Here is a 22453-nt window from a genome sequence, read left to right as displayed (position 1 = left end):
AAAAACATTGCAAAAAAGTTGTCACAGGAGCATTTTTACCACTGTGTTACATGGCCTTTCCTTTTAACAACACTCAGTAAAGGTTTGGGAACTGAGGAGACACATTTTTGAAGTGGAATTCTTTCCCATTCTTGCTTGATGTACAGCTTAAGTTGTTCAACAGTCCGGGGGTCTCCGTTGTCGTACTTGACACTTCATAATGCGCCACACATTTTCAATGGGAGACAGGTCTGGACTACAGGCAGGCCAGTCTAGTACCCGCACTCTTTTACTATGAAGCCACGCTGTTGTAACACGTGGCTTGGCATTGTCTTGCAGAAATAAGCAGGGGCGTCTATGCTCCAAAACCTGTATGTACCTTTCAGCATTAATGGTGCCTTCCCAGATGTGTAAGTTACCCATGTCTTGGGCACTAATAAACCCCCAGACCATCACACATACTGGCTTTTGAACTTTGCGCCTATAACAGTCCGGATGGTTCTTTTCCTCTTTGGTCCGGAGGACACGACGTCCACAGTTTCCAAAAACAATTTGAAATGTGGACTCGTCAGACCACAAAACACTTTTACATTTTGCATCAGTCCATCCTTGATGAGCTCGAGCCCAGCAAAGCCGGCGGCGTTTCTGGGTGTTGTTGATAAATAATACCTGGGATTTATATAGCGCTTTTCTAAATACCCAAAGTCGCTTTACATGTGTGTGTGGGGGTGGGGGGGCTGGGGGAGGAGTTACGATAAAAACAACTTTATTAGAAAAAAAAAATAATAATAATAAAAATAAATAAATAGGTAAGAGACACCTAGGGCAGGGTCAGTTTGGAAAGGCTAATGTGAAGAGGTGAGTTTTTAGGGTGGCTTTGAAGGTAGGGAGGGAGGGGGCATCTCTGATGTGCCTCGGGAGAGCGTTCCAGAGAGAGGGAGCAGCCACGGAGAAGGCCCTGTCGCCCCAGGTTCGGCGCCTGGTCTTGGGGACTTTCGCCTTGCACAGTAGAGTTTTAACTCGCACTTACAGATGTAGCGACAAATTGTAGTTACTGACAGTGGTTTTCTGAAGTGTTCCTGAGCCCATGTGGTGATATCCTTTACACACTGATGTCGCTTTTTGATGCAATACCGCCTGAGGGATCGAAGGTCCGTAATATCGCTTACGTGCAGTGATTTCTCCAGACTCTCTGAACCTTTTGAGGATATTACAGACTGTAGATGGTGAAATCCCTAAATTCCTTGCAATAGCTGGTTGAGAAATGTTGTTCTTAAACTGTTGGGACAATTTGCTCAGGCATTTGTTGACAAAGTGGTGATCCTCGCCCCATCCTTGTTTGTGAATGACTGAGCATTTCATGGAGGATGCTTTTATACCCAATCATGGCACCCACCTGTTCCCATTTAGACTGCACACCTGTGGGATGTTCCAAATAAGTCTTTGATGAGCATTTCTCAAGTTTCTCAGTCTTTTTTGCCACTTGTGGCAGCTTTTTTGAAACATGTTGCAGGCATCAAATTCCAAATGAGCTAATATTTGCTAAAAACAACAAAGTTTACCAGTTCGAACGTTAAGTATCTTGTCTTTGCAGTCTATTCAATTGAATATAAGTTGAAAAGGATTTGCAAATCATTGTATTCTGTTTTTATTTACCATTTACACAACGTGCCAACTTCACTGCTTTTGGGGTTTGTATGTTTGAGCCTGAGGATGGACATCTCTATTACTAATAGAGATGATGATACAGTCCACTGAAGCCAGACCACACGAGATTGAAGACAGGATTAATATGGCCAGAGAAATGACAGCATATGAGTGTTTTTTTTTTTAGGTGGCGTGATTTAAAGTGATTCGCTTTAGGCCAGACGGATCACATGTGACGGGTGCAGTGACGCAGACATGGACGAGGAAGAGAGAGAGAGAGAGAGAGATGAGAGAGGCAGACCTGGAGGTGCCGGCGCTGTCCAGTTCTGAGGGGGTGGTGCCCAGTTTTGAGGGGGTCCGGGATACGGAGGAGGGGGTGCCATGTAGTCATACCCTGGTGCGTACATTCCTGGAAGATAAGGGAGGTAATTGTGGCGTTCCTTCATTGCATAGACAGAGTTTGTGTCGGAGGTCACAAAGATGGCCTCTGCACATGTTAACCATGGCTAACCAATATCGTACTTTTTTGGCACCCACCAAAATCCTACGATTCGCGTAAATTCCAACAACGCCATGTTTCGGGTACCTGGGTTGTGCGTGACGTCACGTCCACTCTGGCACTTGGCGATCACTCCAGTGGCACTGAGAGCGGACTCAGCCAAACTACCTCAAGGTAATGTCGTGATTTTCAATGCCAACCAAAAAAATGTACTCAAAAAAAACAACCACTTCAACGTACCGTATTTTTCGGACTATAAGTCGCAGTTTTTTTTCATAGTTTGGCCGGGGGTGCAACTTATACTCAGGAGCGACTTATGTGTGAAATGATCAGAGGTGGGTAGAGTAGCCAGAAATTGTACTCAAGTAAGAGTACTGTTACTTTAGAGATTTATTACTCAAGTAAAAGTAAGGAGTAGTCACCCAAATATTTACTTGAGTAAAAGTAAAAAGTATGTTGTGAAAAAACTACTCAAGTACTGAGTAACTGATGAGTAACATACACACACATATCATATATATATATATATATATATATATATATATATATATATATACACATATATACACATACATTGATATATACAGTATATCATTTATATTTATTTATTTTGCCGTTTTTGTTTACATGTTAAAGGTGTTTTAATGAATATACATGCATGTTTAACACATATAGATTCCTTTCTTTCATGAAGACAAGAATATAAGTTGGTGTATTACCTGATTCTGATGACTTGCATTGATTGTAATCAGACAGTAGTGATGATAACGTCCTCGTTTTCAAATGGAGGAGAAAAAAAGTTCCTCCTTTCTGTCTAATACCACATGAAAGTGGTTGGTTTCTGGTATCTTATATGTCCAGCTTCCATATTCGTTTTCACACACTTTACAAGAAATACATTGGCGGCAAATTCCGTAGCTTGCTAGCTTGTTTGCGCTGGCTTTCGGAGACTCTTATTTAGAAAGCGCAGGCGCGATGGAGCGGCACTTTTATTGTGAAGACAGGAACTGTACAGTCAGTCTTTAGGCTTGTGACGGGATGTACGTTTGAAATAAAAAAGGGTCTTTTTTCCTTCACACTTTTGATTGGTTGATTGAAACTTGTATTAGTAGATTGCACAGTACAGTATATATTCCGTACAATTGACCACTAAATGGTAACACCCCAATAAGTTTTTCAACTTGTTTAAGTCAGGTCATGTGACCGCCTGGCTCTGTTTGATTGGTCCAACGTCACCAGTGACTGCATCTGATTGGTGGAACGGAGTCAAACGTCACTAGTGACTGCATTTTATTGGTGGAACGGAGTGAAACGTCACCAGTAAGGCAGGCACTGTGAAGGTCTGTCTGACAGACCAAAACAAAGAAAGCGTGCATTAACAGATCGATAAAAAATAGTAGCGAGTAGCGAGCTGAATGTAGATAAAAGTAGCGGAGTAAAAGTAGCGTTTCTTCTCTATAAATATACTCAAGTAAAAGTAAAAGTAAGTTGCATTAAAACTACTCTTAGAAGTACAATTCATCCCAAAAGTTACTCAAGTAGATGTAACGGAGTAAATGTAGCGCGTTACTACCCACCTCTGGAAATGATTAACACATTACCGTAAAATATCAAATAACATTATTTATCTCATTCACGTAAGAGACTAGACCAGGGGTCGGCAACCTTTACCAGTCAAAGAGCCATTTTGATCAGTTTCACAAATTATAGATAACAATGGAAGCCGCAAATTTTTTTTGAAATTTTAAATGAATTAACACTGCATACAAAGTTTTTAATTTGCTTTGTATAAACCAGGGATCTCAGATATGCTGCCCACACCTTTATTTGGACCTTGACAGCTGGTGCGGCACGCGGGTTTAAATGGATGGCGCTTGTCAGCGTCATGCGTGCCAAATGGTACAGTATATAGCACCCACCACAACCAGCGTGCCTGATCAGCCACAAGTTGTATGGGGCTTCCGCTTGCTCACGTAGGTGACAGCAAGGCATACTTGATCAACAACCACACAGGTTACACTGACAGTGGCGGTATTAAAAAAAACTTAACACTCTTACTAATAATGCGCCACACTGTGAACCCACACCAAACAAGAATGACAAACACATTTTGGGAGAACATCTGCACCGTAACACAACATAAACACAACAGGACAAATACCCAGAATCCCATGCAGCCCTAACTCTTCCGGGATACATTATACACCCCCGCTACCAAACCCCGCCCACCTCAACCGACGCACAGAGAGGGAGGGGGGAGGGGGGGGGGCTTTGGTGGTAGCAGGGGTGTATAATGTAGCCCGGAAGAGTCAGGGCTGCATGGGATTCTGGGTGTTTGTTCTGTTGTGTTAAGGTGCAGATGTTCTCCCGAAATGTGTTTGTCATTCTTGTTTGGTTTTGGTTCAAAGTGTGGCGCATTATTAGTAAGAGTGTTAAAGTTGTTTTATATGGTCACCGTCAGTGTAACCTGTGTGGCTGTTGACCAAGTATGCCTTGCTGTCACGCACGATTTAAAGCAGAATATGTATATTGTATAACAAGTGTTGGGCTGGCACGCTGTTAATACAGGTCGTAGAGGGCGCCAAATGTTGTACCATCATGGCACGCCCTTATTATAGCTGTAAGGGTGAAAATCGGTGAAAATTAATCACGGGAGTTTCCTGCGAGAGGCACTGAAATCCGGAAGTCTCACGGGAAAATTGGGGGGTTCAGCACGTAAGCTGCTGAGCCGCATCAGAGTGATCAAAGAGCCGCATGCGGCTCCGGAGCCGCGGGTTGCCGACCCCTGGACTAAACGTATAAGATTTCATGGGATTTAGCGATTAGGAGTGACAGATTGTTTGGTAAACGTATAGCATGTTCTATATGTTACAGTTATTTGAATGACTCTTACCATAATATGTTACGTTAACATACCAGTTGGTTATTTATGCCTCATATAACGTACACTTATTCAGCCTGTTGTTCACTATTCTTTATTTATTTTAAATTGCCTTTCAAATGTCTATTCTTGCTGTTGGCTTTTATCAAATACATTTCCCCAAACAATGCGACTTATACTCCAGTGCGACTTATATATGTTTTTTTTCCTTCTTTATTATGCATTTTCGGCCGGTGCGACTTATACTCCGGAGCGACTTATACTCCGAAAAATACAGTATGTAAATAAACATTTCTGTGTAGATGACTCATTTCACAACGTATATATTAAAGTTAAAGTTAAAGTTAAAGTACCAATGATTGTCACACACACACTAGGTGTGGCGAGATCATTCTCTGCATTTGACCCATCACCCTTGATCACCCCCTGGGAGGTGAGGGGAGCAGTGGGCAGCAGCGGTGGCCGCGCCCGGGAATCATTTTGGTGATTTAACCCCCAATTCCAACCCTTGATGCTGAGTGCCAAGCAGGGAGGTAATGGGTCCCATTTTTATAGTCTTTGGTATGACTCGGCCGGGGTTTGAACTCACAACCTACCGATCTCAGGGCGGACACTCTAACCACTAGGCCACTGAGTAGGTCTGCGATTTATAGTCCGGTGCGACTAATATATGGAAAATTATTTGTTTCTTCTAAAATGTAGTGGGTCCGGTGCGCTCTATAGTCCCGTAAAATATGGTTGTGCATACCTGCCAACTTTTGAAATCAGAAAAACCTAGTAGCCAGGGTCCAGGGGCCGCACGCCCCGGTAGGTCCAGGACAAAGTCCTGGTGTGGGGTTCAGGCTTCGCCCCCCGACGCAAAATGATTATTAGCATTCAGACAGGTTAAAATGTTGCTAAAACCATCACTTTTCTATCAGTCACAGTGACTTTTCAAAACAAAAATATTACAGCAAAAATCATATGGGTTGATTGACATGTTTATTCTGTAAGCTAACTTCAATAGTTTGAAATTATTTTGACAGTTAATGCCAGTTATCCTGTCAACCTTTCACAAGACTTCAATTTGTTCATTGAAAGTATAAACAGTATAAACACTTTTTACAGTAAACAAATGGTAAAACAGTACTAAACAATTCCATTAAAAAAAAATTTGGTGTCATTATTAACTTTCTGTCCAAGCTTATATAATCTACTGCCTTGTTCAATTGTAAAAAATATTCTGTGCCTAAAATTCACATTTCTATCACAATTATCATACTGTAAACATGGCAAGCTAACTTCATTAAAATTAATAGTCCTGTCAATAGCATGGAATTACAATTCAAATGTAGTTTTTTTGTAAGCCTTTCAAAAGAATTCAAAATATGAAAAATTAATGAAAATGAATTTAAGCCATCAGACACTTGAAAAGTGGCACATCACATCTCTAATGTAATCATTTGAACTTTTCAACAGAAATAGCACTGCAAAAATATTAAGGACATACTTCTGTATTTTTGGTAGTTATGCTGTCAACATTTAACAAGATTTCTTCAACTTGGACTTGAAAGCATAAATAGTATAAACACTTTTAACAGTATAACAGTACTAAACAATTCCAATAGATAACATTGGTGTCATCACCTTTTTGTGGCTAAAATCCAAACTTATTCTATCAGATTGATCATACTGCAACGTGGTCTTTTACATCGCTAATTCCTCCGTGTCCGATCGAAAAATCTTGTCTGCACAAGGTGCAATTCGCGTAGTTTTCACCCTTTTTGGAACGGATAATTATTCCCGGATAGGCTTTTGAATATTCTTCACGGAATGACTGCAGTTTTCTTTTCGGTTTAAGACTCGTTTGCGATTTTTCTCCGGCTGATTCCATGATCGTTCGCTCGTTTGGAAACAATGGCAACTGGTGCCTCGTGCTTGGCAGCGGTGCTATAAATAGCCTCGCGCATGGCATTCGGAATGGCTCGATAGGAAGTTACGGGAAGCAGTGTCGATTGTCATTGTTGTTACGCGATTTCGTGAATAAAACTTAAAAAAAAAATTATTTTTTTTAATTAATGAAAAACCGTATTTTTTATCACTGCAACCGTAACCCGGAATAGGTTGATGAAAACCGTACTAATTACGGGAAAACCGGAGTAGTTGGCAGGTATGGTAGTGTATTCTGCACCTGTGGCTGCTGTTGGGTAAGCGTAGCCCATGTTGCCAGCAGCAGGAGGAGCAGGAGGCGCTGGGTAGTAGCCATTTTGCTGGGGAGGCGGAGCATACGGATAGCCTGGCGGAGCAGGTGGAGGCGGTGCGTAGCCGTTGGTCATTCCAGGTGAGGGGTAGCCGTGATGCGAAGGCGCACCGTTGTGGGCGGGAGTCCCACGGGAAGCTGCAACACAATGTGGTGACACTGCGTTTTGCAAGGATTTTACGCCATCTGCGGAAACTCCGCAACAACGGACGCGAATGAACAAACCGTTTGTGGCCAGTTTGAAGAGATGTTGGCCCACGTCGATGGCGCCTCCGCTCGGGAAGGACATCTTGAAATGTGCCTGGCCCTCCCAGCCACCTGGGAAGAGACGGCGACGCGTGAGTGGACAATTGGATTGACAAAAAGTCTAAATCGGGCCACCGACCGTTGGGCTCGGCGGACACTGTCCCTTTAATGTAGTTGGCAGCAAAGACGGGTTGCTCGATGCTGCAGTCCTTCATCAGATAGTAGGGGAACATGGCCGAGCCCAGGCAGTCCTTTGTGTTGCCGGACACAAACACCATCTGAGCCAGCAGCAGATAAAAAGAGTGTTATGAGTGCCAAAGGCAGCGAGGGCGGTGTGGCGTGGGCAGCAGTACCCTGTATGCTGTCAGGTACACGCTCCCCTTCTTGGTGCCCCTCAGCAGGTCCGTCTTACAGGTGACATCACTGAAGGACAGCTCCACGTTCTTACATTCCCGTAGAACACTGAGAAGGACAAAGTGAAATATACATGACTGCATGACTCTCAAGGGACAGATTTATTTTCACGCCCACTCTGAAGTTAACGCTTTTTGTATGTGTTAAAGATTAGAGATGTCCGGTAAATGCATTAAAATGTAATATCGGAAATTATCGGTTTCAAAAAGTAAAATGTATGACTTTTTAAAAAGCCGCTGTACAGAGTGGTACACGGACGTAGGGAGAAGTACAGAGCAGTTGCGTCTCCCAGTCTTACTTGCCAACCCTCCCCATTTTCCCGGGAGACTCCCGAATTTCAGTGCCCCTCCCGAAAATCTCCCGGGGCAACCATTCTCCCGGATTTCTCCCGATTTCCACCCAGACAACAATATTGGGGGCGTGCCTTAAAAGGCACTGCCTTTGCGTGCCGGCCCAATCACATAATATCTACGGCTTTTCACACGCACAAGTGAATGCCATGCATACTTGGTCAACAGCCATACAGGTCGGCATGGCGTAGTGGGTAGAGCAACCGTGCCAGAAACCTGAGGGTTGCAGGTTCGCTCCCCGCCTCTTACCATCCAAAAATCGCTGCCGTTGTGTCCTTGGGCGGGACACTTCACCCTTTGCCCCCGGTGCCACTCACACCGGTGAATTGAATGATGAATGATAGGTGGTGGTCGGAGGGGCCGTTGGCGCAAATTGCAGCCACGCTTCCGTCAGTCTACCCCAGGGCAGCTGTGGCTATGAAAGTAGCTTACCACCACCAGGTGTGAATGAATGATGGGTTCTACATGTAAAAGCGACTTTGGGTACTTAGAAAAGCGCTATATAAATCCCAGGTATTATTATTATTATTACAGGTCACATTGAGGGTGGCCGTATAAACAACATTAACACTGTTACAAACATGCGCCACACTGTGAACCCACACCAAACAAGAATGACAAACACATTTCGGGAGAACATCCGCACCGTAACACAACATAAACACAACAGAACAAATACCCAGAAACCCTTGCAGCACTTAACTCTTCCGGGACGCTACAATATACACCCCCCCCCCCCCCCACACACACCCCCCAACCCAACCTCCTCATGTCCCAAATTCCAAGCTGCTGTTTTGAGGCATGTTAAAAAAAATAACGCACTTTGTGACTTCAATAATAAATATGGCAGTGCCATGTTGGCATTTTTTTTCCATAACTTGAGTTGATTTATTTTGGAAAACCTTGTTACATTGTTTAATGCATCCAGCGGGGCATCACAATAAAATTAGGCATAATAATGTGTTAATTCCACGACTGTATACATCGGTTTCGGTTGATATCGGAATCGGTAATTAAGAGTTGGACAATATCGGAATATCGGCAAAAAAGCCATTATCGGACATCTCTAGTTAAGATAGTTCTTTACTTAAACTAAAGATACTACTACGCATTGCCTCTCACCCCCCTGCTATCCCCCGACACCTCACGACCCCCCGAGGGTCGACCCTCCAAACTATTTAAAAAGCACTACATTAAACAAGCTGTTTGGAACTTACTCAGTTAAATTTTACTGGGAGACAAACAATTTTCACGCCCACCAAAACGAATGTTTATCTATCTGTATGTGTCCAGATAAACGCCAGTGGTTCTAAATCTCTCACGCCCCCCTATAAAGGACACATCCCCCTGCCCCCACCTTAAGTTCTTTTTTTATCTGTATGTTACAAGATAGTTATTTACTAATACCAAATATACTATTATGCCATTGGCTCTCATGCCCCCTCCACCCCCCAACCCCTCACGCCACCCCCCAGGGGGACCCTCCCAACTATTTAAAAAGCACTGTATTAAACGGGTTGTTTGGAACTTACTCACAGTTAAATTTTACTGCGAAACAGATTTTTTTCACACCCACCAAAATCAATGTTTGTATGTCATTATTTTCTCTCACCCCCCCCCCCCCACCCCCTCCAAGGGACACATTGTTTCATGCCCCCCCCCCCCCCCCCACCTGAAGTATTTTTTTTATCTGTACATTTCAAGATTGTTCTTTACTAATACTAAAGATACTATTGCGTCATTGCCTCTCACGCCCCCTTAGCCTCGCGACATCTCACACCCCCCACCTAGGGGGACCCTCCAAACTATTTAAAAAGCACTGCAATAAAAAAAAAAGGCTGTTTGGAACTTACTCATAGCTCAATTTTACTAGGAGACCGAATACATGTTTGTTTATCTATCTGTATGTGTCAAGATAAACGCCAGTGGTTCTCAATTATTTTCTCTCACGCCCCTCTCTAAGGGACACATTTTTTCTCACACCCTCTGAAGTTAATGTTTTTTTCATATCTTTATGTGTCAAGATAGTTATTTACTAAAATTAAAGATACTATTTCGCCATTACCTCTCACGCCCACTTTATCTCAAGACCTCATGCCCTTACTCACAGTTCAATTTTACTGGGAGACAGATTTTTTTCACGCCCACCAAAACACATTTTTATCTATCTGTATGTGTCAAGATGAACACCAGTGGTTGTAAATCTCTCACGCCCCCCCTATAAGGGACACCCCCCCCCCCCCCCCCCCAACTAAAGTTATTTTTTTATCTGTATGTTTCATGATTGTTCTTTACTAATACTAAAGATCCTATTGCGTCATTGCCTCTCACGCCCCCTTTACCCCCAGACACCTCACACCCCCCACCTAGAAGGGCCCTCCAACCTATTTAAAAAGCACTGCAATAAAAAGGCTGTTTGGAACTTACTCATAGTTAAATTTTACTAGGAGACCGAATAAAAGTTTGTTTATCTATCTGTATGTGTCAACATAAACGCCAGTGGTTCTCAATTATTTTCTCTCACGCCCCTCTCTAAGGGACACATTTTTTCTCACGCCCCCCCTCCACCTGAAGTTATTTTTTTTATCGGTATGTTTCAAGATTGTTCTTTACTAATACTAAAGATACTATTACATCATTGCCTCTCACGCCCCCTTTTCCCCCCGACACCTCACGCTCCCCCAAAAAGCACTGCATTAAAACAGGCGGTTTGGAACTTACTCATAGTTAAATTTTACTAGGAGACCGAATAAATGTGTTTTTATCTATCTGTATGTGTCAACATAAACGCCACTGGTTCTCAATTGTTTTCTCTCACGCCCCCCCTGAGAGACAAGTTCTTTTTTTCCACACACCCTCTGAAGTTAATGTTTTTTTGTATCTTTATGTGTCAAGATAGTTCTTTACTAAAATTAAAGATACTATTTCGTCATTACCTCTCACGCCCACTTTCTCTCGAGACCTCATGTGGTGATATCCTTTACACATTGATGTCGCTTTTTGATGCGGTACCGCCTGAGGGATCGAAGGTCCGTAATTTCTATGCCACATCAATGTGGAATGCACTCCCAACAGGTGTAAAAGAAAGGGCATCTCTATCCTCCTTCAAAACCGCAATAAAAGTACACCTCCAGGCAACTACAACCCTAAACTAACACCCTCCCCGGATTGTAAATACCGGTAATCAAATGTAAATGATCAAATGTAGATACTTTTTCTTATGCTTTCTGATCTCTCTCTCTCTCTCTCTATGTCCACTACTTGCTGTACATATCCTACGAAGTCAGACCTACACTGTTTCAATATCCATTTCTCTGTTCTCAATTGTTGATGACTGATGATAACAACCAAACCTAACCCCCCCAGCCCCCCACCCCGGATTGTAAATAATGTAAATAATTCAACGCGATTATCTTGTGTGATGACTGTATTATGATGATAGTATATATCTGATAGTATATATCTGTATCATGAATCAATCAAAGTGGACCCCGACCTAAACAAGTTGAAAAACTTATTGGCAGAGGTGGGTAGAGTAGCCAGAAATTGTACTCAAGTAAGAGTACTGTTACTTTAGAGATTTATTACTCAAGTAAAAGTAAGGAGTAGTCACCCAAATATTTACTTGAGTAAAAGTAAAAAGTATGTGGTGAAAAAACTACTCAAGTACTGAGTAACTGATGAGTAACATACACACACATATCATATATATATATATATATATATATATATATATATATATATATATATATATATATATATATATATATATACATATATATATATATATATATATATATATATGTATATATATATACATATATATATATATATATATATGTATATATATACATATATATATATATATATATATATATATATATATACATATATATATATATATATACACACACACACACACACATATATATATATATATATACATACATTGATATATACAGTATACAATTTATATTTATTTATTTTGCCGTTTTTGTTTACATGTTAAAGGTGTTTTAATGAATATACATGCATGTTTAACACATATAGATTCCTTTCTTTCATGAAGACAAGAATATAAGTTGGTGTATTACCTGATTCTGATGACTTGCATTGATTGTAATCAGACAGTAGTGATGATAACGTCCTCGTTTTCAAATGGAGGAGAAAAAAAGTTCCTCCTTTCTGTCTAATACCACATGAAATTGGTTGTTTTTTGGCATCTTATTTGTCCAGCTTCCATATTCGTTTTTATACACTTTACAATAAATACATTGGCGGCAAACTCCGTAGCTTGCTAGCTTGTTTGCGCTGGCTTTCGGAGACTCTTATTTTGAAAGCGCAGGCGCGATGGAGCGGCACTTTTATTGTGTAGACAGGAACTGTGCAGTCAGTCTTTAGGCGTTTGACCGGATGTACGGTTGAAATAAAAAAGGGTCTTTTTTCCTTCACACTTTTGATTGATTGATTGAAACTTTTATTAGTAGATTGCACAGTACAGTACATATTCCCCACTAAATGGTAACACCCGAATACGTTTTTCAACTTGTTTAAGTCAGGTCATGTGACCGCCTGGCTCTGTTTGATTGGTCCAACGTCACCAGTGACTGCATCTGATTGGTGGAACGGAGTGAAACGTCACCAGTGACTGTATTTGTTGAAACGCAGGCACTATGAAGGTCTGTCTGACAGACCAAAACAAACAAAGCGTGCATTAACAGATCGATAAAAATTAGTAGCGAGTAGCGAGCTGAATGTAGATAAAAGTAGCGGAGTAAAAGTAGCGTTTCTTCTCTATAAATATACTCAAGTAAAAGTAAAAGTATGTTGCATTAAAACTACTCTTAGAAGTACAATTTATCACAAAAGTTACTCAAGTAGATGTAACGGAGTAAATGTAGCGCGTTACTACCCACCTCTGCTTATTGGGGTGTTATCATTTAGTGGTCAATTGTACGGAATATGTACTTCACTGTGCAACCTACTAATAAAAGTCTCAATCAATCAATCAATCAATATCATCTGAGAAATGGACATTGAAACTGTGTAGGTCTTTGATTGCTATAACAAACGTAGCTTTAATGTATCAAATGATTTCCTGTTAAAACGAAGCCATTCGTGACATTTTTGTGGTCAGCTTTATTTTTGTTGAGTATCGAAAAGTATCGAAATACATTTTGGTAGCGGTACCATGATATCGGTATCGGCACAAGCCTAAGTGATGGTATGTTGACATGTCAGACGACGTCAACATCCAGGCAAGACACTTCCTCTTTTGAAAGTGAACTTTAGTAGCCACACAAATACTGTTTGGCAACATTATATTCATCTTAGTTAGGTCATGAGTTTAAATAGAAGCGTTTAAAAAAAAAAAAGAAGGCATCACGTGACCACGTTGGTGTTTGCTAGCTAAGCTAGCTAAAAGTAGGCCACTAAGCTAAGCAGTTCCAAGTAAACAAGCCGAGCGGAGACGCGACGGAATTTGTTGTAAAAGTATCACTTTGGCCACTTACCTTTCCCCGTTGGTGATTAAAACCCCGCCGTTTTGAGAGTGGTTTCTGTTAAACGCCATGGCGACGACAAGCCGTCCTAATAATGCTCACTTCTGTGTTGTGTGCGCAGCTGACAGCACGCAGTGACGTCACGAGTGTTACGTCACAGCACCAGCTGGACACTTCGGAACTTTCCGTACACACACACACACACACACACACACACACACACACACACACAGGCTGTAAACAGCTTATATAAATGTTTCCAAAACGTGCCGTTGACTGACATTTATATCATTCAGGCGGGTAAACATTTATTTTTTACTTTTTTTTCTTTTGTTCCGCTATTTTCCTAAAGGCTGAAAACGTATGTTTATGTAACGTAACACGTGATGGCAAGCCAGCTATTTGGTTGTTTTTAAAGGGCGTGCGCACAATGACGTCACTACATGATTCTCGAAGGATTCAAATTGTGTGTGTTTACCGTTTGTAAATGTTGAAATTTATATTAAAAAAAAGAAAAAAAGGAAGATATTAGAGATGCGCGGATAGGCAATTATTTCATCCGCAACCGCATCAGAAAGTCGTCAACCATCCGCAATCCACCCGATCTAACATTTGATCAGAACCGCATCCGCCCGTTGTTATATATCTAATATAGACGATGCAAGGCATTAGTGAGGTTATAAAGCTTTTGCCTGTTAAAGAAAGGAGACTGATCCAATGCAGCACGAACATTCGCGTGCCACGCTGTCACGACCCAGACGCACACCAGTGCGCAATCATATGGGAGCCGCGCTGAGCGCACCTCCAAGCGCGTCTCGCTGCCGGCGACGGCCGGGTATGGGCCCGACGCTCCAGCGCCATCCATTTTCAGGGCTAGTTGATTCGGCAGGTGGGTTGTTACACACTCCTTAGCGGGTTCCGACGTCCATGGCCACCGTCCTAGCTGCTGTCTATATCAACCAGGGTGAGCCCCACCCCTTTCGTGAGCGCACTGCGCGCGGAGTGACCCCTGTTACGAGCCCCCGGCAACAGGGGTGGCGGGCAGGTAAGCTGCGCGGGCGGAGCGCGCGGAGTGACCCCTGTTACGAGCCCCCGGCCACGGGGGTGGCGGGCAGGTAAGCTGCTTACCTGCTGCGCGTGACGCCGGCCGCGGCGGGGTGTCGGTGCGGTGGGCGCGGTGGTGACCCTGGACGTGCGTCGGGCCCTTCTCGCGGATCGCCTCAGCTACGGCTCCCAGTGGGGCCCTCTCGGGGGAAGGGGCCTCGGTCCCGGAGCCTTCTCCGCTCCGTAAAAGTGCCCATCTCTTTTCTTTTTTTTTCTTCTGTTGTGGCATATGCTGCAGGTGCCTGCTCGTTTTTCGTATGTGGGTAACAACATTTAACTATGTATATATATTTCCGAATTGGTTTAACTGCCACCCGCCTGAATCTATTTAAAATCAAATTTTTTTTTATTTCAACCGCCCGACCCGACCCGACCCGACCCGCGGATAAAATCTAATTTTTTTAAATTTCATCCGCCCGATCCGCGGATAATCCGCGGACTCCGCGGTTGTGCCTGCAAACCGCGCATCTCTAATATATATATATATATATATATATATATATATAAATAAAATAAATACTTGAATTTCAGTGTTCATTTACAAACTACAACTCACAAACACTTTAGAGTTAGGCTCCACCATCAGAATGTGTACTTAAACTTATTAAGATCACATGGATATTATTCAGTGAGTTGATTCACCAAAACTAACCTGTTATACAGGAGGAAAAAGCACACAGGACGTTTCAATTGTTCACAGACTGGTCGCGCTCATCAGAATGACAAGACACTTCTGGTCTGCAGGTGATAGCATTCAATTTGGAAGAAACGCCCTACTGCCCCCTACTGACCAATGTGAATACTGATAAATGTGTAAAACGAACTCAAACCACAAAATTAAATAAATAAATCAACACAAAAATGTGACACATTATGGGTGGGTCACATATGCATGTACAGTAGATGGCAGTATTGTCCTGTTTAAAAGTGTCACAACATTGCTGTTTACGGCAGACGAACTGCTTTACGGTAGACACTGTTGTTGTGTGTTGTTAACACGTCACTCAGGTCCGCCTGAATTTCGGGAGTTTTTCGGGAGAAAATTTGTCCCGGGAGGTTTTTGGGAGAGGCGCTGAATTTCGGGAGTCTCCCGGAAAATGCGGGAGTGTTGGCAAGTATGATATATCCATCCATCCATCCATCCATCCATCTTCTTCCGCTTATCTGAGGTCGGGTCGCGGGGGCAGCAGCTTAAGCAGGGAAGCCCAGACTTCCCTCTCCCCAGCCACTTCGTCCAGCTCCTCCCGGGGGATCCCGAGGCGTTCCCAGGCCAGCCGGGAGAGATAGTCTTCCCAGCGTGTCCTGGGTCTTCCCCGTGGCCTCCTACCGGTCGGACGTGCCCGAAACACCTTCCTAGGGAGGCGTTCGGGTGGCATCCTGACCAGATGCCCGAACCACCTCATCTGGCTCCTCTCGATGTGGAGGAGCAGCGGCTTTACTTTGAGCTCCCCCCGAATGACAGAGCTTCTCACCCTATCTATAAGGGAGAGGCCCGCCACTCGGCGGAGGAAACTCATTTCGGCCGCTTGTACCCGTGATCTTGTCCTTTCGGTCATGACCCAAAGCTCATGACCATAGGTGAGGATGGGAACGTAGATCGACCGGTAAATCGAGAGCTTTGCCTTCTGGCTCAGCTCCTTCTTCACCACAACGGATCGATACAGCGTCCGCATTACTGAAGACGCCGCACCGATCCGCCTGTCGATCTCACGATCCACTCTTCCCCCACTCGTGAACAAGACTCCGAGGTACTTGAACTCCTCCACTTGGGGCAAGATCTCCTCCCCAACCCGGAGATGGCACTCCACCCTTTTCCGGGAGAGAACCATGGACTCGGACTTGGAGGTGCTGATTCCCATCCCAGTCGCTTCACACTCGGCTGCGAACCGATCCAGTGAGAGCTGAAGATCTTGGCCGGAGGAAGCCATCAAGACCACATCATCTGCAAATAGCAGTGACCTAATCCTGCAGCCACCAAACCAGATCCCCTCAACGCCTTGACTGCGCCTAGAAATTCTTTCCATAAAGGTTATGAACAGAATCGGTGACAAAGGGCAGCCTTGGCGGAGTCCAACCCTCACTGGAAACGTGTCCGACTTACTGCCGGCAATGCGGACCAAGCTCTGACACTGATTATACAGGGAGCGAACTGCCACAATAAGACAGTCCGTTACCCCATACTCTCTGAGCACTCCCCACAGGACTTCCCGGGGTACACGGTCAAATGCCTTCTCCAAGTCCACAAAGCACATGTAGACTGGTTGGGCAAAGTCCCATGCACCCTCAAGGACCCTGCCGAGAGTATAGAGCTGGTCCACAGTTCCACGACCAGGACGAAAACCACACTGTTCCTCCTGAATCCGAGGTTCGACTATCTGGCGTAGCCTCCTCTCCAGTACACCTGAATAGACCTTACCGGGAAGGCTGAGGAGTGTGATCCCACGATAGTTAGAACACACCCTCCGGTTCCCCTTCTTAAAGAGAGGAACCACCACCCCGGTCTGCCAATCCAGAGGTACCGCCCCCGATGTCCACGCGATGTTGCAGAGTCTTGTCAACCAAGACAGCCCCACAACATCCAGAGCCTTAAGGAACTCCGGGCGGATCTCAAGTATGATATATATATATATATATATATATATATATATATATATATATATATTTTTTTTTTTTTAAATACTCTACATTTTTTTTTAGCTCTAAATCAGACCTGGGCAAATAAAGGCCCGGGGGCCACATGCGGCCCGTAGAGCTTTTCAATCTGGCCCGCCGGACATTCCCAAATAATTTTTTTAGATCTTTAAGATGGAAACTGTAGCTGCCATTATGATGTGCAGTCATGTTTTCTAATTATGGTAATCTAATTACCGTATTTTCCGGACCGGTAGGAGGCCACGGGGAAGACCCAGGACACATTGGGAAGACTATGTCTCCCGGCTGGCCTGGGAACGCCTCGGGATCCCCCCGGGAGGAGCTGGACGAAGTGGCTGGGGAGAGGGAAGTCTGGGCTTCCCTGCTTAGGCTGCTGCCCCCGCGACCCGACCTCGGATAAGCGGAAGAAGATGGATGGGTGGATGGATAAGTCGTAGTTTTTTTCATAGTTTGGCCGGGCTCCAGTTGGACTTATATATGTTTTTTTCCTTCTTTATTATGCATTTTCGGCAGGTGCGACTTATACTCCGAAAAATACGGTAGTTACTATGGTAATCTATGTCACAGCAGCTCAGACGAGGCACCAAGCAGTGTGGGCGGGAAGCGTTTCCACAGACGCGGAAGGAGATTTTCACAACAAAGTTCTAAAGCTTAGTGATGTATACAATAGAATAGAATAGAATACAAAGTACTTTATTGATCCCTGGGGGAAATTCAGCAAATATCAGATGTATCAGATTGTAGGTGGGTTTATTTTGTACCCGTCGCGTTCATATTTCACTGTTTAATGCATTTTTGTTGCGTTTCACTTGATTGTAAAATATGTCGATCAAAAGGGGGTGTGACATTCATATTTCGTCAATATTCAGTGTTTTATCGTTCATAGAAAAATTTAAAATTCCATTACGTTTTTTAAGGCGGTCTGTCATAATGTTTTTAGCATTCAATCAGACATTATTGTGAGGTTTTGTATTAGTGTTCCTAAAAATAGATATACCGGCCCCCAGATACATTTTTGTCTCTAAATGTGGCCCCCGAGTCAAAATAATTGCCCAGGCCTGCTCTAAATGGTCAGAAAATCATGAAGAAAGTTAATTTGAAAAGTGTTCTGTATAACACATTTAATACCATTTTCTTTTTTTTCCTTTTGTTCTTTTCAAAAAGTATTAATAAAAAAAATTAAAATGATATATATTTAAAAAACTAATTCAACATTTCAATTATTATTTTTTTTTTTTAGCTTCAAAGGGTCAGGAAATGTTTGTCAACATTATTATGCTCCAGGCAAAAACAATTCTACATAAATTTCGAGTTATAAAAGTAAGTCCTACATTTTCTAATTGGCTTAATGGTTTACAATTATCAATCATATCTTGCAGAATGATTAAGAGTACAAAATCCCTTAAATTTATATATTTGTTAAAACATTTAAAGTGATTTAGGTAGCCCTTTTTGTCTTTTTTTTTCATATTTATTTAATATGTAATACTATATCTGTATTTACTTTTGTTTTCTTTCCTTGATGTTGAAAGTGCCTTGACTTTTGTGTGCATAAATTTATGTTTGTTGTGACAAGCGGTAGAATTGGATGGATGTTCAATAAAATAAATAAATAAATAAATAAAAATTGTGTGTGTTTAAAAATTGTATTAAAATACAGTGTTTTGAAATTCACCGTGGAAAAATTCTACGTATAAAAAAATCAGTGGATAAAAATTCCGTGTAAAAAAAAAATTGAGTACAGTGTAGTACAGGATATCCTATAATGCAGTTTTACCTTGAAATAAAATAACACTGTTGGGGGGGAAAACAGCGCCCTCACCTGGCTGTAATGAGAGGCACATGAGGTAATGCATAACATCCGTGTATGGAGGGCCAAATGAGACAAAATTAGGGAATCTTTAAATACTGAAATGTGTCATTATTAAATAAAAATACTACTTAAATACGTACATTTTTATTAAATCTGTCACTACTTTATTACATGTAAAATTACATTTAAATATTTAATGGATTATTGATTTTATTATTTCATGATTTAACTAATTTTGTCGTGATTAAATTAATTGTTTTATTATGCAATTAATTCAATATTATGACACACGTACGTACTTATTTAAAAATTTATTAATTTGTTTAATTTTGTCCCTTTGGGTGCGCCATACAGGTGCAGTGTGTCCATATTTGTGTTTACCAAGAGACCAGAAGTGCCCAATTTTTTTCCACACAAAAAAAAAGGATCCATTTTTGTAGTTCTCACCAATTTTATTTTTTTCAAAGAACTACAAAATGCAATTTCGGTATACATTTTGTGTGAATGCTGAAGATCCAAAGCACGCTGGCTCGATGGCGTATATATATATATATATATATATATATATATATATATATATATATATATATATATATATATATATATATAAAGTAAATAAATAAAAACAATATATTTAAAATACTCTACAAAATTCTTTTTTTTTAGCTCCAAATAGGCAGAAAATCATGAAACAGTTCATTTTAAAGAACATTTTTAAAAGCATTAATAAAAATAAATAAATATATAAATAAAAATAATATATATTTAAATTCTAATTCAAAATGTTTTATTTGAAAGAAGTAAATCGTTTTATATTATATTTTTAGCAGTTTCTTTTTTTTTGTTTTTATTTGAAAAAATAAATAAAGTTAAATTAAAAAAAGAAAAAAAAAGAAGAAAAAAACCATACTTAAAATCAAAATTCAACATTTTTGATTTTTTTAATTTTTTCTCCAGATGGTCAGAAAATTATGAAAAAAGTAAATTTGAAATAAGAAAATAGTTTTGAAAGGGTAACTAACACACTTGTTACCATTTCCTTTTTTTCTGTGTTTTTTATTTTTGTTTAAATATATAAATAAAGTAAATAAATAAAAACAATGCTTTTAAAATTCCTTTTTTTTTTTTTTTTTTACTTCAAATGGTCAGGAAATCATGAAAAATATTAATTAAAATAAAAAAAATAGTTTTGAAAGTGTGCTGTACTGTGTACTTGTTACCATTTTCTTGTTTTCTTTTTCTTTTAAACATTTAAATAAAGAAATTACAATAATATAATTAAATCCACCCATCCATCCATTTTCTACCGCTTATCCCTTTGGGGGTCGCGAGGGGCGCTTGAGCCTATCTCAGCTACAATCGGGCAGAAGGCGGGGTACACCCTGGACAAGTCGCCACCTCATTGCAGGGCCAACACAGATAGACAGACAACATTCACACTCACATTCACACACTAGGGACCATTTAGTGTGCCAATCAACCTATCCCCAGGTGCATGTATTTGGACATATAATGAAAATACACTACAAAATTAAAAGCATTTAATTTTTTTTTTTTTTTTTTTTTACTTCAAATGGTCAGGAAATGCTGGAAAAAAGTAAATTTGAAAGAAGAAAATAGTTTTGAAAGTGTGCCATACAACACACTTGTTACCATTTTCTTTTTTTTCTTTTTATTTAAAAATGATAAATAAAGTAAATAAATAAAAATAATGTATTTAAAATACTTTACAATATTCTACATTTTCAATTAGTAGGTTTTTTTTTAGCTTCAAATGGTCAGGAAATCATGAAAATAGTTAATTTAAAAGAAGAAAATAGTTTTGAAAGTGTGCTGTACAACACACTTGTTACCATTTTCTTTTTTCTTTTTTTATATTTAAAAAAATAAAGTAAATAAAACTATATATATGTATATATATATATATATATATATATATATATATATATATATATATATATATATATATATGTATATATATATATATATTTAAAATGCTCCACATTTTTTAGCTCGAAATGGTCAGAAAATCATGAAGAAAGTCTGTATAACATATTTAATACCATTTTCTTTTCTCCTTTTGTTCTTTTTATTTCAAAAAGTATTAATAAAAAAAAAGAATATATATTTAAAAAACTAATTCAACATTTCAATTTATTTATTTTTTTTAGCTTCAAAGGGTCAGTAAATCATTAAAAAGGTCAATTTGAAGGAAGAAAAAAGTTTTGAAAGTGTGCTATACAACACATGTGTTACCTTTTTTTCTTCTAAACATTTAAATAAAAAAAATAAAAAATATATATATTTAGAAAATGAATTAATTTTTTTTTTTTTTTTTTTTTTAGCTTCAAATGGTCAGGAAATCATGAAAAAAAGTTAATTTGAAAGAAGAACATAGTTTTGAAAGTGTTCTGTACAACTTGTTAACATTTTATCTTTTTATTTTTAATTTAAAAACAATATAAATAAAGTAAATAAATACAAAATAAAATACTCTACAAGATTCTGCATTTTAAATTTTTTTTTTTTTAGCTTCAAATTGTCAGGAAAACCTGGAAAAAGTTAATTTAAAAGAAAAAAATAGTTTTGAAAGTGTTCTGTAGAACACACTTAATACCATTGTCTATTTTTCAATTCTTTTTCCTTTTTATTTTAAAAAGTAATAATAAAAACATTAAAAAAACAAACAAAAACAAAAAACAACATATATATATATATATATATATATATATATATATATATATATATATATATATATATATATATATATATATATATATATTTAATTATTAATTTTAATTAGGTTTTTTTTAAGCTTCAAATGGTCAGGAAATTATGAAAAAAGTAAATTTAAAAGAAAAAAATTGTTTTGAAAATTTGCTGTACAACACAGTTGATACCATTTTCTTTTTTTCTTTTTCTTTTAAACATTTGAATAACTAAATTAAAATAATATATTGAAAATACACTACAAAATTAAAAACATTTAATTTGGTTTTATTTAGCTTTAAATGCTCAGGAAATCCTGGTAAAAAGTAAATTTGAAAGAAGAAAATAGTAGTCAGCATTTCAGGGGTTAAAGATGAGCACCTGGCAAGTGAGTTGTGCAGCAGCCTTCCAACCAATAA

The 22453-nt window shown here is 40.0% G+C and overlaps 1 protein-coding gene across 1 annotated transcript in view; it reads right to left on the bottom strand.

The window, feature by feature from the left end:
- The window catches only part of wbp2nl (WBP2 N-terminal like), a 17426-nt gene extending 3494 nt beyond the window's left edge, over positions 1–13932 (bottom strand). The window contains exons 1-6 of the mRNA XM_061973836.1: positions 13769–13932; positions 7845–7953; positions 7631–7769; positions 7471–7563; positions 7177–7383; positions 1928–2035 (exon numbers count right to left, since the gene is read on the bottom strand). Of these exons, the coding sequence (XP_061829820.1) occupies positions 1928–2035; positions 7177–7383; positions 7471–7563; positions 7631–7769; positions 7845–7953; positions 13769–13827 (715 nt within the window). The 5' untranslated portion in view covers positions 13828–13932. The remainder of the gene's footprint in view (positions 1–1927; positions 2036–7176; positions 7384–7470; positions 7564–7630; positions 7770–7844; positions 7954–13768) is intronic.
- Positions 13933–22453: the final 8521 nt, after the last annotated feature.

The sequence above is a fragment of the Nerophis lumbriciformis genome, linkage group LG22, assembly GCF_033978685.3.
Source record: "Nerophis lumbriciformis linkage group LG22, RoL_Nlum_v2.1, whole genome shotgun sequence".
NCBI lineage: Eukaryota > Metazoa > Chordata > Actinopteri > Syngnathiformes > Syngnathidae > Nerophis > Nerophis lumbriciformis.
Note: the sequence above shows the minus strand (reverse complement) of the source record. Positions and strands in the feature narration are given on the sequence as shown.